Source organism: Ambystoma mexicanum, chromosome 7q (genome assembly GCF_040938575.1).
Source record: "Ambystoma mexicanum isolate Mex_15411 chromosome 7q, UKY_AmexF1_1, whole genome shotgun sequence".
In the NCBI taxonomy this organism is placed as follows: Eukaryota; Metazoa; Chordata; class Amphibia; order Caudata; family Ambystomatidae; genus Ambystoma; species Ambystoma mexicanum.
The window spans coordinates 657,842,285-657,859,231 of NC_090941.1; the positions used below are offsets into that span (position 1 = coordinate 657,842,285).

Consider the following 16,947-nt stretch of genomic DNA (forward strand, 5'->3'; position numbering starts at 1 on the left):
GCCTTCCAAAAAAAATGAGTTTGCATTTTCCTTTTTAATTATACTTGTGTATAGGCGCGTTATAAATGCCATTTCATAAAACACGTGTACATTTGTGCAAACAGTCACCAGAAGTGCCCCTCCAAACCCTCTGGGTGCAAGTAATGAGCCTGTCTCCCTCTCCATTTGTGCAGGCCGTTCATGTGGGAGTCTCAGTGAACCAGTGTTCGTCAGTGTTCTCCCAAATGAAGGCAGTGAGAAGAACCTGTTTTTTCTGCCTGGATTTTCAATGAAAATGCTCTCTTTCTTTGCTTTTCTTTGTAGACTATTTTATTTCCTCTATCACACTCCCCTTGTATCTTCCCTATTTGTTAGTCCATTACATACCTATCCTATTTCCGCTTTTCCCTGCACCCTTCTTCTTCTTCTACAGAGTATGGTCTGGTTATCCCAGGCAGGGGCACAATAAAGCAAAACAAAAGAGGTGATGGATGAAAGGTTTAGAAATAATCTTAATCGCAACACTCCAGGACATCGTTCTTCGCCTGCTAAGCCATTACAAAAGGGGAAAGACAATATGCAAATCAGGCTTCGTCCCGACCCAAAAGCAATCCAGCCCAAACTGCTTGGTCACATCCCTTCTGCACAAGACCACAAGCATCCTCCAACGTGTTTCGGCCTTGTTGGGCCTCATCAGTGAGGAGTAGCTTGGGTCTCTAAGCCCAGCAGGCACGGTACCCACGTCTGTTTTAGCCTTGAATGGTTCTTTCAAGGGAAGTAAGCATCAGGTCTCCCTCTAGGACAGGAATCTGCAACCTTTGGCTATCCTGATGTTTTGGACTACAACTCCCATCAGCCTCAGCCAGAATAGTCAATGGTGAGGGATCATAGGAATCATTGTCCAAACCATCGGGAGAGCAGCAGGTTGTAGACCTCTGCTCTAGGAAATTGAAAGCTGGTTCCCTGAAGGGTGGTATTGCAGGTTTTGTACCACAGTACTTCAGGGTTAACAGGTCAGAAGATTCTTTAAAAAAATTACAAGTATCTTGGGTAGGCAGTACATATTTATGGGAAATCGGGGCTATGATAGAGGTCCTGAATCCTAATCTCAGGGTTGCATCCTTTCAAACATTCTGGCAGTCATCCATTTAATAGGCACTGGCACATTCAACTTCGCAGGCGCCTTCCTGGGAAAGATCACAGGTTAGATTCATGACTCCAGATATCACTATCACATTGGAAGGAACAGGTGTTGATCTTTGCTTCCCCTGGAAATCCCAGGCAGGCAGCTCTTGAATATATCCTGGATGTCCTGGAGTGTTGCGATTAAGATTATTTCTAAACCTTTCATCCATCACCTCTTTTGTTTTGCTTTATTATCCGTGGCGAGGACTCCCTCACCACCTTCCGCAAAACATTGAAAACTACCCTCTTCACATAAGGACCGACACATCAGCACAAATACTTATCATTTATGTTTGTAATTTACGCCCAAATGCAATATTTGTAACAACAGTATGATTTCCTGTACTACTCATAATGTGTCAACAATCGCTATCATATGTACCATGTAACTAAGTTATTGCAAGTAACAGCGCCTCAATGCCCCTGGGCTGCTTGCGCGCTATATAAATTTAAATAAATAAATAAATATGTGTGTCTCGCACACTGTCCATGGGAATAATGTCCAGCTATAATACCTCACCTATGGATTCTGGAAGGGGGGGCTAAGAGACTTAGCCCCAGGGTACATTTGTACTGTACACCTTAAAAATAATCTAAACTATGACCAACCAGTAATGGCTCCTTACAGTATGCCATTCAAGATGACTTGCTTGGAGTGAGAGTACGTGGTGTAGCCCCTGCCTCGGAACCTCGGGTTCTGGGGGCACACATCAGGGTTGCATCTTTGACAAGCTCCAGGGAGTAAGGCTTGTTAAGAAAACATCAGGAGGCACAGGGAAAGCAAACACAATGCAGCAACACTGCAACCAAGCTGCATGTTAGTACTTTCATTCCTGCACATGTTTAGCTAACTATTGTTTGTGAAATAAGTAGGATGTTGACATTTCTGTGCCTTTGCATAATACCTCAGGCCTCATTACCAAATAACTTAATTCCTCTGAGGTGGAGCATAATTATTCCTGCCAGGCGGTAAAGCCCGGGTGGAGTGTGATTACAAGACGTTCTCCCACTCCACACAAGCATGGTATGATAGGTCATTTATAACAGGCTTAATACCCAGAGGTTTCTAAGCGTAGACCTGCGCATTGAACCTGTGTTGCTCTGTGTCGTCTTTCTTCCAAGGCGAGCACGTTGCCGCTGAGCTATCCTCCCGAGCCGAAAAAAGTGCAGCAAAAAGTGTTGCCTGGCCATGGGCAGAATAATACGCCCACCAGGAGAGGGTGGAAACCCTATACCTTGGTGGGGACCTTTTTGGGGTCCCCTTTGATGCCCTTGAGACCTGTGGATAACCCGCTGACAAATCTGCCTAATTTTAAACCACCTGTGAGCCAGCCTGAAGTGTCTTGGATCTGCTCCATTTACCATTGGCCCTATAATATTGAGCCAGCATTCAGAGCCAACAATATTGGTGGGGGCAGGGTAAATTAGCATAAGGAATGCAGGCCCACCCTGTAATGCCTCGGTACTCGCACACTCCCGGAATCATAATTCAATCTAACCCTATTCTCTCTGACATCATTAGAGCAAGACGTACAGGCCACATAATTCGGTCCAACCCCATTTTTCATGGCACTGTTAGGGGTAGCATTGTCCATTGCCATGCCAGTGTATGGTGTGGGGGTGTCCTATAGCTCTGGACACAATGTTTTTCATTTGTTTTTTTACCCGCACTATTTTTACCTCCTCCACACCCTACGACCTGTTATTGAATTTCTTCAAATATCTTACTTTCATCATTTACTACTTCACTAGGTGTGCACCTTGGTGTTTTGCTTTGGTTTACTGTGAGGGATGAGATACTCAGAACTCAGTCTACCGACATTCTCCCTGACACTGTTAGAATCATGGTGTGACAAATCAATTTTCGGGGCACCAGTGGTCTAGGGATGAATATCGGTTTCTAAACCATCAATCAACCCCACACCTCTAGTACATCAGAAGGGATCTGATGTAAATTATAAACCACTGTGTCCAATTTTTGTAACATGGATGGAACGGCAGGCTTATCTCCACAAGGTCGTGGATCATTGGTTAGTTGCAACACAGCAAAAATACAATTATTCCCCAATGATAAAAGGGACTGTCCAGTCAAGGTTGTATAAAAATATCTACTTGATTATTATTACAACAGACAGTTCTAGCAACACTACAAACTACAACCCACCCTTTAAAGAAGTACAGAGGACAGACAGTTTCAAGAAGGAAAGAGTATGCACTCTGGATACTGAAAGGAGGGTAGTCAGTAAAGTAATCAATCGTAATGTTCAAAGATACTTGGTCTCAGCAGAAAGGGAGCAAGGGGTCGTAAAATGTCACTAGGAGCCTTCGGAGAAGGACCAGGGGGGCAGAACCACACTGTACCTTGTGCTCATAGAAATTCTTGGTGCTCCACAGCGTTGAGTCGGTGCCAGGGTGCTTTGCAGCTTCTATGACAGAGTTCCGGATGGGAGACAGTTGCGGTTATCAGGCGGCAGGCGGTTTGGCGAGCAAGGCTGGATGGACAGATGCAGGCTGGCCTCCATGGCGGCTCTGGGTCAGGAATCGTTGTCTCAGTGCTGGTCGGCAAAACTGAAACACTGGTCAAGGCATCTCGGACGACGTTAGCGACTGCGGCATGACAACAGTCAGTGGTGCAGTCGGTTGCAGTTCAAGGGACTCGACTGTCTCGAAAATGTCCTTTCATGTGGACTCTGGTTGATGCTTGTCGATGCACTCCTCCTAGCTTGTTAGCGGCTCGTGCCGTCCTTTAAGGCGGGTGGCCCAAATCTGAGGAGTGTGTTGCAGGCAACAGCCTTGTCCTTCTTTCGGCTCAGAGACTCTCTGGCACTTCACACCTAGGACACTTGCTTGGCTTGTAGAGCCAGCAGGGCATGCTGTGTGCTGGCTGGGTACCTGTTCTGGAGCTGCTAGAGAGTCCTCTGGATTCAGTATCTCCCTCTGTTCCCTAGGAGATGTTTAGGAGAGGGATCTTGCTTCCCTCTTGGAAGTCATGGTCTTCCTTCACTAGAGGAAGCTGTAAGGCAGACTGTACCTTCAGCCAGGGTCCAAATTAGTTCTTCTTGTTACTCCTTGCAAAGTCTTTGGATGATCGGCTAAGAGAGGGGCTCAGCCCTCTTTTAAAGCCAAATGGGCCCCAGTGATTGGTGCAGACTAAGGCTACCTTAATGAACCAATCCTGGGACCCCCCCATCAACAATCTTCTGTTATGCATGAGATCATAACCAGACTACTTTGCAACAGGAAAGGTAAAGGGGTGAAAACATGTACTACTAAGTCCCACCCACCTTCATGTCTGTTGTGGATCAAAGTGTCTCTCTGGTTAATTGAGCTCTCTGTGGTTCCTGATCAAAGCACAGGTCTCCATTGAAGTTGTGGCGAGAACTGACGTTCTGTCTCCATCAAATCACATACTTCTACCCTCTGAAATGGGGTCCCCCTGCGGGAGTTGCCTATTGTAAACAGTTGCCCCAGACATGACAGTTCACTGCCCTTGCTATTAAGGGGCGTGAGCTCATTTCAGGTTGACACAGATGCATATCAAAAAGGTGTTGGGTTTCCTGTTCCCTTTGTCAGCTCTACAACCAGCCCTCTCGCAGGCCCGCTTCAATGAATTCTCATCAGTATGCGCCACCACCAGCAGGGCAGACAAAGGATAGGGCCGATCCATGAAGCCTTCATCAGTTAATGTGGCTAGCCATAGCAGGAGGAAGGTTTTGCCTTCCCCCTTCTAGAGATGCTTTTATGTACCCTTGGCTGTCACATTCCAGCTGAACATGACAGGAGGACTGCGCCTGTAGTCTATGTCCACCCAGAGTGCATGTGATTATGTGTTTGTTGTGCGGCGAGCATAGGAAAATGTGTGCGGATTAGCCCCACACATTTTCCGAAGGTTGATCTCCCAACATTCCATTCCATTACAAAATTTCAAAAAAAGTAAAGGCGAGCACACACTCCCCGTGCAGATGGTCGAATTCCTTACACATGGCACTCATTACAGTTTTGCTGGTATCCCACTGGTAATTCCGTATCCACCTCCCAATATCAGGTAGCGAAGACGAGGCTAAGTTCCCATTCCATGGAGTCCCTTAGGACTCATTGGGATGGGATGGCATGCCGGAAGTACCGGCACCAGTAATACTGGTGCCGATGAGTCTGGCAGTTATTTAACAGTAGAGGCCTTAACACTTGGCAGGACAGGCCTGCCGGCAGTCACTTCCCCCACCAGCAAACTTGTGTTTCCTCGGTGGGGAAAATGCCAGTGCTGGAATTACTGCCATTTTTACTAGCCTTTTTTCCAGACCAGGGAACACTTTTGACTTAGTCCAGCTACTTCACAGACACTATTAGAATAGGGGGTGTGGGTAGTGCAACCCGCAAACAGTGATTGCAAATATTGATGCCGACGTGCAACACCAATGCACAATGATGGTGAGAAAGTTGGCAAGCAGGAGTATAGGGAATGCTGCTGGTGGACGACTGACAGGGATACAGTGAGGTGTGGAGATAGAACACACATTAACCCAGTAATCAGGTGACCACCATTGTAGAACCACCTTACTCAGAGATGGCGGGTCCCTCAGATGAAGCTTTTGTCTGCAGAGCTGTGGTTAGGTAGACCTGGACAAGAGGAGGGCTCACTGGCCAGTTACCAATCACATTTGTCCTCCAACGAGGCCCAGATATCCCTAGTAAGGTGCTCATTGCCCCAATTCTCTAGTGAACCTGGATTAAATAATATACAGGGACAGATCCATGGCAAGGGAGTTTAGAGCTATATCAGCCCCAAGAATGAACTCCAGCACCTGTGTTTGAACTAGAAAAAAAATCCATTTTGGTTAGAACGCCAGAGAAGATGAGGAAGTATCAGGGTGTGGACAGAGTTGAAGAAGTGCACAATCGGGAAGGATGAGGGAAGAGGAAAGACGAGAACAGGGTTGAAGGAATGATTAAGAAGGCTGGAAGAAAAGAGTTGCCCCGAGAGGAAATTGATAGTCAGATAGTAGCCGTGATATCACTATAGGGTACTATATCATATATATATATAGGGCATTGTAAGTATAGCCCATGCTAAAAGAGTATACAAAAACACAAACCACGTATATCATTGTGCCTGCTGCCTGTGCAGTCTGATTCTTCATGATGCAACTAGTGCACACAAGTGAATTTATAAATTCTTCTTTCCAAACATACAGGCTGAAATAAACATAAATGCTAGGGGGATTCTTGAGACATATAATTCCCAAAAAACAGCTCATTAGAAAAACTAGCATTACTGGCTCCAGAACTAGTTCCTTTCTTCCCTTGATGTCTACCAACTGCAGAACATGCCAAGAAAACTCCGACTAAACAGGGTGAAACAAAGATAAAATCCTGCAGGGAAGAGTGGTATTTTGACAAAGACTATCCAGAGAGACTTAATACAGCATTGTTTACAGACACTTTGGAGAACTCAAAACCTAGCACTTTTGCTGAACGCCAAGATGGACGCCCTTCAAAGAAAATGCGCCATTGTTATCTTGCCCCTTAACAAAAACATTTGTTCTGATTCTGTCAAGGGAAGTTTCAAACCAAGTTCCGTGCACTTACAGATAGGAGAGGCCAATATGTTGACAGCAATCTTAAAAATAGAACAGGGGGCAAATCCTAGGTGAAAATAAAGCGATATTCACCACGAGTGATCCCAGCCTAGAACACAAAACGTCTTCTCTTTTAGTACCATGCCCCTGGGATCCTCCTTTAGCAGAGGTGCTGTATGGCCTTGAGAAAATGAAAATTGGCCACGTACATTACAAATGTAGAATTCTGATACTGCCCATGTTGTGTAAAGGGTTACTGGCCAGAGACTTTATAGATGAGCTAAGACTCGGATAAACTCGAATCAACTTTACAAATCATTCTCTAAAATGTTTACGCTGTCCACTCGCCTGAGCCATTAGCACAGGCTCCTCTACACCAGTTATTCTACATAATAGATGTCCGCCGGCTGAATCTGGAGTTCTTGAGCCTAAAGTGTAGATTGATATTCCCAGCGTCAACGACTTCTCTTATTGCGATCAGTCTACTCCCTACCCCATCAGAGGGAAAGCCGTCCACCTGCAGGGCCTTACTCGCTACTCTCTTCTTTACGCTGTCCTCTGCACGCGCCATTTCTTTATTTTTGTCCTAACGATGCGTCTAACCTTGATTTTTTACAATGTTTGAAACAGTTTGGGAACTTTAGTTTTCACTTCCACTAGCGCGCTGTATAAATTATATCTTGCTTATTTTTCTATCTCTGATTCAACAAAATCTACAATGTGTAAATATAAAGTCTTCCCCCTACAAGGATGTGCCCAATTTTGTGGGCAATGTTTAATACCGGATCCAAAACATAATATACACACAGCATTTACTTGTGAAATGAAAAAATAAAAGTGACCACCTATTTTTACACTTTCATTTTCCACTCTGTTTCATAGGAGTGGAAAATTGCATGCAGTGTCACAACATCAAGTAAGTGCTAGCATTGTTGTTTCCCTACATGCAATTACCACTTTTAACAAATTGACCCCCATTGTATTCTCCCTGCCACAGGCTGGCACCTTCATGGGCTATTTATGATCATCGTCATTTGGGTATGGGGTAAGGTTAAATCCCTCCCCCTCTTTGGCAGAGAGCTTTCTGTCACTGCCGCGGTCACATGGGCATCTGTGGCCTCTGCACCTGCTCGGTGCCATGGGTAGAGCAGGTGCTGAGACTCCGGATACTGATGCAGCAGGCTACAGATACATACTGTTCTTTTGGCCCGGAGCTGGTGAAAGGGAAACATGATCAGCAGATTACCATTTCTGAGATGGAAATACCCGCATCATTTTATTAGTCAATAGAAATCAAAAAAAGCCAGGGCTTTGCACCCTTGCCAGATGGCAGTTCCTCACACTGAGGACAGAGAAATGGGAGAGCCAAGAGCAGAGTAGCTAAGAGGTGTCAGGAGACGAGAGGGAGGCCTTTAGGAGTAAGAAGGGGAGAGAAGAAAGGAGAGGTTCCCCAGGAAAGCGATTGTCGCAAATTATCAGGGAGAAGAGAGTATTAGGAACCAGTGCCAAGTCCCATATGCCAGGAGCAGGAGGGTCCCTACAGATCAGTCTAACACGCAGGGACCAGAGACCTTTTTAGAGAGGCCTCTTTTGAACTCCAGACATCCAGAAAGTCAAATAAAGAAGTGCAGAGGACACTTAACCATTCCCCAAATGTGAGTGGCTGAGAATGAGCCAAGGTTATCAGGAGGGTGGCGCGATAGAAAAACTGTTTGTTGATCTAGAGACTTTTTTGGGTTGTTGAAACCCAAGGAGACGCCATCATGCTATTTCTGTTTAAATTGCTTATGGTCATTCAAATAAATCTATCGCTATTTTAACACCACTCCTCTGCCGTGTGCCTCTTACTGATTGCCACTGGGCTCATGACAGTGTATAGGGATTTATAAAGCACAAACCTAGCGAGTGAGCAATGACACGTCGTACAAAATCTGCAGATTCCTGGAGCACGGCAGAAGGTTTTTTGCAGTTTTTTTTTTTTTACTTTTCTCCATTTCTAGAATACCAGCCTCGCAATGTCAAGGTTTTGCTGCTGGACTTAGGGTTCTATGTGATATATCCACTTTATAAAGGCTGCACATCAAAAAGACTGATTTATTTCACCCATTTGTTGTGCGCCCTTCTAAAGCAGAAATAGCACACTCCTGGGGGTGGGTTCACCCTCCCACACCCCAGTCACACTGATCCATACACACGTTTACCTGCTTCCCTTCCACACGAGAGACACAGACAAAGACACACACACAGACACACACAGACACACACACACAAACACCCCCCCGCCCCCTTACCTTGGGCACCAGCATCTCCCCTCTTTTCTGACCTTGCCATGCTTGTCAGCCTCTGGGCTCACTCGTGTGCATCGCGGGAGCTGACAGTTTGATTCAGAAAGATAGCTCGGAGTGGCCTCCGAGCAGATTTTATAAATCGAGCCTTTTAAATGTTTTTTAAATAAAGCGAAACAGTCACTCCACACCGAGTCCAGAGAGCCAAGCTATAGCTCACTGATGATGCCAACTGAGGCTGCAACATGTCTTAGGGTGATTGTGGCCTCATGCATGAGGGATGCGACCAAACAAATTCTGGCTGTAGTGCCTCTTTTGGAGTGGGACCAAGCCAAATTGGCATATGTTCTTTTCCTTTTCTGTAAGGCCCCGGTAGGCTGAAAAGCGATGGCCAGGAGCTATGCTCAATGTTCAAAGAAATGGTAAAACCTTCCAGCCATCACCTCTTTTGTGTGACTATGCTTGATGCATTGGCCTCCAGCTATGTTGAGTTTTTTTGGTGATCCTTGTAAAATTGCTGCTTAGGTCACACAGGTGAATTTGAAGGTGACGTAGGCCCATATGAATATCCTGTGTATTTCTCTGGGGTCTGCCGTGATGTGGCCACATTTATTTATACCAATGATGATCCATGCAGCGGCATGGGGTGCAGGATTTCAAGGGGCCCGGCTGGAGGCCGGGATAACTCTGAGCAGGGTCCGGTCACCATTGAGGTAGGGAGGACCATGGCTTTGACAGCCTTTTTATAATCCTTTGTGGAGAGAAAAGGCTTAACGATGCTGAATAGGGAAAACTGATAGCAGTCTACGGTTTTGGGAGATATGTGCCTTTAATGAGAGCTCATTGTTGTTGATAAATTTGAGATACTTTGATTGAGGTGCATGATGTTGTGAGACTCCATCGCGTTTCATGCCTGCCGAAGCTTGCTGAACTTGCTTGGGCTTTGTGGGATTTCCAAAAGGGAAGAATTCTATCTACGTTGGATTCAGTTTTAAGTTTCATGGTGGTTGTATGTATGAATGCCCTATCTGGCATTCCCCGGCCCATTGTATGTACTTACATAAATGCAATACAGATTATTAATACCTGAAGCTTTTACTGCCGGCATTAGCAAAGGCAACAAGACAGCCACAACTGACCGATTTATTTTATTTCGTGTGTTTAAGAGCTACACCTTGCTTCAAGCTGCTCCGCCAGACCGCCAGCTGGCTCGGAATACTTGAAGGATAGTAGTCAATGTTCAGATCCATGAGATGCTCTGAAAGGCAGGTGTCTGTGACATGCTCTGTCAATGGAGAACCTTTGATAAGTTAATGTCCACATACTGGCTGGGGGAGGTGAACAATAACAGTGGGGGCGTTTATGGGGAAGAGGTGCTTCGTTTCACCTCTCTCGAACCCAAGGAATTCCTTCTATGGTGTTAGTTGTAGCGGGAGGTCATTTCAAAGGGTAGAGACCTGGAAGTGGAAAGATATACTGCAAAAACCTTCTATTTCTAAGAAGGTGCACATATATTAGGTTCTGTTTAAAAGAACAAAAGCTTTTGGGTGGGTGGTATTGTTAGAAGATCAGTGATTGTTACACAGTTTGCGGCCTTGCAGACATGTGTGGACCATGCATCGAGTCTGAGAGTGTGACCTCTCCTTGACTGGAAGCCAATGCAGTGATCCAGGGGCTGGCATTATTCGGATATGGCTTTCCAAACCAAAGATAAGCTGGGCAACATGGTTCTGACTCCTCCAACAGCAGTAGCAATAGTGTAAGTGAGATGATAGAACTGCAAGGAATGGAACGTTGTGGGCCATGTTTAAGCAAGGAAGAACTCCTCTAAGGAGCCACAGTTGTTGGTATACATTTTATTTTAAGGCAGAGTTTATTTGTGATGTGAAAGCGAGGTCACTGTCGATTAGAATTCCAAGCTTGCCTGCTTTCTTGACTTTTTTGGCAGTGGGCATGGAGCAGTGGTGGGCAAGCAATGGCCTTCCAGATGTTTTGACCTTTGACTCAGATGATCCCTCGCCATTGGCTAGGCCTGATGGGAGTTGTAGGCCAAAAGGTGAGGGGGACTTGCGGTTACCCAACAGTTGCCTAGAGAGTTAGGCCTGTCGATTGTTTTTTCAAACAAAAGCCAGTTCAGTTTCATCCAGCGCTAGACATGTGAAAGGCAGTTCACTGGGACAGCACCACTCAACCACCTGGTGGGTAATTTTACGCATGTCCAGAAAAGATAAGACTTGATCTACAGCCCTTACACAAATGTCTCTGATTGGCTTCAACATGTCATCACTTTTTAAGTTTCGATGCTCATCTTTTTGTCACAGAAGGTCTGGTCTTAAAGCCTCTGTCTGAAATTTCACGCATGCACTGTGTAATTAACGCATACTGGTTCTGATCCTCTTTTGAAAATTCTTCTAATTTATTTAACAGAATCAAGTGCTTCTCGGTATTCAATGAAAGAAATCGAGGAAAAAAAACGAGCGCAAGGAAATGCCGAATTTGGCACTTTAAAAAAGAACATTGGGCCTCATTATGACTCAGGCAATAGCAGTGCCAGTAAAACTGGCACGGCTGCCGCCAGAGTCATTTTTTTACTGGCACCCGGCAATGGGGAATTACCAGGGCATTACAGCCTCGGCGGACCCGGTAAATCACCATTGCCGGGTGCCTGTAAAAATTACTCCCCATTCCCGTTGAGTCCACTAGGACTCAACGGGAATGGGGAGGAAGGATGCACCGGCGCATCCGTCAAGGCCTGCGAGCGGGTGCCGTTCCGCCTGCCAGTTCAGACCTGGCGGGCTGACGGGCACCCGCTCGCAGACTCATAGTTTGCCTGTCCGGTAACAACGGTGCCAGTAGTTTACCAGCACCATTGTTACCGGACCGGCAAACTTGTAATGCGGTCCATAGAAAAATAAAATTGAGTAAGGGGAGCAAGGGTGCGTGGGTGTCCCCCTTTCCCTCCCTTTACTCGACATTAATGGAATTCAGGGGTGGCGTGGTGTCCCCCGCATCCATAAAAAGGAAAGCGGGGGACAAATGACGTTTTTTTTAAAAAAGAAAAGAAAAAAAAAGCACCCTGAGCCAGAAGTTCCGCCTCTCAATGGGGAGGAGGAACTTGCGTAACAGGGAAACAGCCATGCAAAGGAACAGCTTGATAGGTTTCATGGGTTTAGAATGTTCAGATGTGTGTTTGATGATTTAAAATTGAAAAAGTGTGGCTGTCCCCTTCACATACTTTCGGTACCGAAAATGAGATAACAAAATAAGTAAATAATTAGTGACATCTATCAAAGCTTCATTGAAGACCCACCCTTGGCCTCAACTTTCAATCATTGATACTTTATAAGCCCCCAATAAATGCAACAATACCAGCAGAGTCTATAGAGGGGGCTGGGGGGGACAGGTAGGGCAGCATCTACACATTCACGATGGCCTAGTTCATTTTCCTGCTTGGGTGTTGTCCATGATTGAATGTGCTAATATTAGGTGCACGTAACAGTGCCTGGTTTTGTTGAAGAAATGTTCTCTTGGAATTTGGGTGCTTTCTGCACCGAGGGGAGATTTTTGCACAGACAAGTGAGTTGTGTGGGAAGTCATTTTGAGTCATTTTCTAGCTCTATTTATTTGCATTTTCATGGCAGACAAAGATCTGGGTGTTGAGGAGAGGGTGTATTGCTTGAAGCCGTGTATTCCATACTTTGGGCCTGTTTTACCAGCGCACTGTTAACAGATACCTTTCTGTTGTTACTTACTGCATGCTGTTCCCGGGGTCAGAATTTCGCATTTGCCAGAGCTCAGCAGATCTGACCCTATAGCTTGAGGCCTAGATCATCCTTGCTACCTTGCCCATAAGCAATCACAGATGGGTGATGGATTTCTTACCATTGCAATAATCTAGCCTGGAAAGTAAGGGGCCTCACTGAGATCAGTTTAGGTCCAGGGTGTGTATTAAAGTTTCTTTGGGGGGAGAACATTATTGACATCATCAAAGAGAACTTGTTATTTTAGTAGCATTCAGATTAGTAGAAGACAGTCAGTTGGATCAAGTGGGTTTTAATTCCATCTTTGAGGGCCCTCCCACTTCACCTGGCTCAACAAAATGAGTCAGTTGGACACATTACAGAAAGCAAGAATGCTCAATTCTAAAGTGGACTAATGTGATGGCCCAAAGGTCTGCTATTAGATATCATGGCACTGTTAGATCAGAATGCTATGGTATATAAGAGTAGTAAGTGACAAACCGGGTAAAGGAGGACTCATGGATTAGCAGGTCAATTGCTGTGGTAATCAATCAAATAGATTCTTTTGCAAAATGATAAGTATTGATTTGAGCCTTTGAAATCTTTATTGCGTAATTGCAAATGGTGCCAAATTTGAAAGTGAAAACTATACTATCTTGGGCTCGGTGGCCCACATGAGAATGTTGCAAGACCACACTCCTGACCACTCCTGTTCATTACTGGAACAGGACACAAGGAAATGCATGTTGAACACTTTCAGCAAGGAGAAGGACATCAAGAGGAATGGATCTGAAGTCATGTTTAGCTGCTATCTATATTTATTTTTAGATTGGTCTTGTTTTTAGCAAGGAATCCTCGCCCGCAGGAAAGTTGCTTAATTGAACAATGGCACTCTTTTCTTTCAGGATTACCGAGCAGACATGGTTCTTGCTTCAGAAGAGTGCAAGCGCTTCACGTGGACGGGGAGCAAGCCAAAGCACGTACAGTTCCAAGGGTATGTCAAAGAGTATTAAACTGTTCACTAATGGTCCAGAATACTTCAAAAGAAACAATGACTGTTTAGGTCCTACATACACACTTAAGTCGCATCAGTAAAATGTCCTATTGGCTGGATGACTTAAGAGCCTTACTTTAAACTTTAAAAAAACTATAATTTTGGGTGTGGTGTTCTATAGGAAACGCTTGGTGCTCTTTCCAGTTCATCCACAACAAACATGTTGCATTAGTCTAGAATATCGTACATGGAACGCCTGCTGTAGGAAAAATCAGTTTAAAAGCCGGTCCCATTTGCCGATTCATTGCCAGCCCTAGTCTCTTTCTGTAAATGAGAAAAGGAGATGGAAGATAACATGGCCTACGTTTGCAATCATTGTAGTCAAATCAAAAAACTAAATACCCACTAGAAAAGAGGTCTCCAAATCTGACCCTCAATAGCCAAATCCACCACCCGTTTTTAGGATATCCACTCCAAATACATTTCATTTCAGTGACTCTAAATGGAAGCTATTTGTGGTTACTCTGAAAGCCTGATGTGGTTCAGCCTCCTGAGGACCAGACGCAGGGGGTCATTGCACAATAAAGAATACATATTTTGGAGTATGGTATTCCAATGAAAACTCTTTCCAGCAGATGATTCAGAAAAAGATTTTTCCAACTGTTGACATTTTTGTTCATCTCCGAAAAAGATATGTTTTAAAAATGATTTAAAAAATTAGACGGTGCCATCAACCGACGCAAGCTCAGACCTTCCATTACCATACTGCTGTACTACTGACCTATTAAGTTATTGGGCATTTGTATAGCCCAAAGAATACTTTTGTATGGAGGAGTCAAATCATGATTATTATACATAAGGTTTCGGTTTTATGGTATTTATTTTTCTGCCATGTCTCTCTGTATTTATCCATATTTATGTTTTGGCCTTTTTTTCTGTATGTATCCACATTTATTTTTGTCATATAAAGAGATAATTTGCAATGAGTATTCTTCTACATTTATTCTAATAAAAAAAATAATTTATTAAAAAACACATGCAGCCATGTAGGAAAGAAATGCTAGCTCCATTTTTTCCATAAAAACAAACTGAAATCGCTGTGAGACTGCCTCAATCAACAGAACCTATATCCTCATTTAATTTTTCTACTGCTTGATAGCCTATAACCTATGCTTTAAGAGGTGAGGCCAACCTGATGGCAGAAATCCTTTTTTGTGATTTCCCCACGAAATATCAGCCTGCGACATGATTATTGCGCTCATCTAACCGCAACGCCTGATTCTAAAATGGTGGGCGCAACGCGGCCCCGCAACAACGCAGCTTCTCTGTTGCTAGGCAACTGAGATCCTTTCTAACCAATTGTAGAGGGCGGCAGGCGGAAGCTGGCCTCCAGATTAAGGCTGAAGAAAAAGGCCCTGTTTGCCCCTGTTCGCCAAGGTGAGGCATGTACAAGTCATACTCCTCAAGCTTCATCACACTTCTGACCCCACACTACAGCACTGCCGCCCATCAGCGTCGCAGATACATCTACGGCACACACCGTGCATTACTTCCAATTTACAGACCCACTGCCTGATCCGCCCTCCTGCAGTTCCGCTGCAAAGGTACGTTCCGCTCTTCTCTTAGTCAGTATCATTCTGTGCTGTTATCCCGATCCCCTGCACTCTGTCCCAACAGTCTGTTCAGGTGTCAAGACTCCTGAACAATAAGACACATAGCCCGTAGTCACAGCGACTGCCCCTCCTAAACGTAACCTCAGTGCATGACATATTCAGTACCTATGTCATTGATTAATTAGCCAATCGTCTGCCACAATATAATGACTTACTTGCTTTCCGACACAGTATAACGCCTGTATGTCCATATAATATTCTTGTGGGGAGTTGATACCTTCTGTTGAGCCCTCGCTTATCTTCTGGTTATGACTGGGACATTAACTGTGTACATCTATACTTAAGATAAATGCATCTGTATGCCTTATTAACTAACGTACCGCTGTAGCCTGAATAACTGACCAATTATCTGTTTTGTGATCATATATAACAATTACTGTGGTGACCTCATTATCAATGTGTAAGGCCTATCTGTATTAATGACATGCACACTAAATAAATGCTAGATCGATACCTGACTTATAGACATTCTGTTTGCATTCCACCACCTGTTACCATGTTGATATCTAAGACCTATTTCCACCTCTTTTTGCCGTGGGGTGCCCATGATTATGACCCATATCTACAAGCTGTACCAGATACAAACAGCCCACATCAGCACTCTGCAAATTGGTGTACAAACCCAGGGTAGTCCAGGGTAATGTCTGAATCCTGTACTCTGTCACCTTGTGTTTGCTACTATGCATGCCTCTACCAGAATCCTCAGTGCCATATCTCTGGTAAGCCTTCACACCCATCTCACCATTATAAGCGATATCGTCATCCAGCCCAAAACCCAGTTCGCAAGCGTCAGTACGCATACCCTTATGTCTACAAGTCCCATCACCATGTCCAAGCATTCCAATACTGAATGCTGTATCAAGCCTACCAACTTTCTTCCACCCTTGATTCTCCCTGCCAGGATTAAGCCCACTCTATTCCTACCCCCACTGAAGCCTAAGACCCTTCCTAGCAGACCCCCCCACAACCTGTAGAAGCGGACAACCGCAACAACCACAACAGGCTACGTGGCAACCTACAAGATACCATGCCTAATAGACCTGATACTACTCTACAATAACTGACCGTCCTCACTACACCTGCCCCCAATTGCCCATGCCCCACAACAATGAGAAACACCAGGCTTGGAGCCAGACTAGGAAAATCGTACATAATACCTCCTGCCCTTCTTCCTATAAATAGCCCTACACAATGCCTGAAAAAAGCCCCACTGAAAATCCACAAAACTTCCAAGAGCACTAGATCGGTTTCGGCCACACCTGAACTCCCCGCCCACAGCAATAGCCCTACTGCTATCTATGGGGCTTTGATTAATGCCAGATCCCTGGTTGCCCATGCAACAGACATCGCAGACTTGATCTTAGAAAGAAAATGTCTTAACAGTTACCGAGACCTGGCTGCATGCAGCATCAGGCCCCTCCCCCCTCCTCATCGCAACTCCAGACAACTATACGATCCTTAGATCAGATAGAGAATCTTCCAGAGGAGGCAGTATTGCCTTTATAGCCAAAACCA

The 16,947-nt window shown here is 44.9% G+C and overlaps 1 protein-coding gene across 1 annotated transcript in view; it reads left to right on the top strand.

The window, feature by feature from the left end:
• Window positions 1-16,947, top strand: part of FLT1 (fms related receptor tyrosine kinase 1) — a 577,293-nt gene that overhangs the window by 535,503 nt on the left and 24,843 nt on the right. Inside the window, exon 29 of the mRNA XM_069639312.1 lies at window positions 13,671-13,759. Coding sequence (XP_069495413.1) covers window positions 13,671-13,759 — 89 coding nt within the window. The remainder of the gene's footprint in view (window positions 1-13,670; window positions 13,760-16,947) is intronic.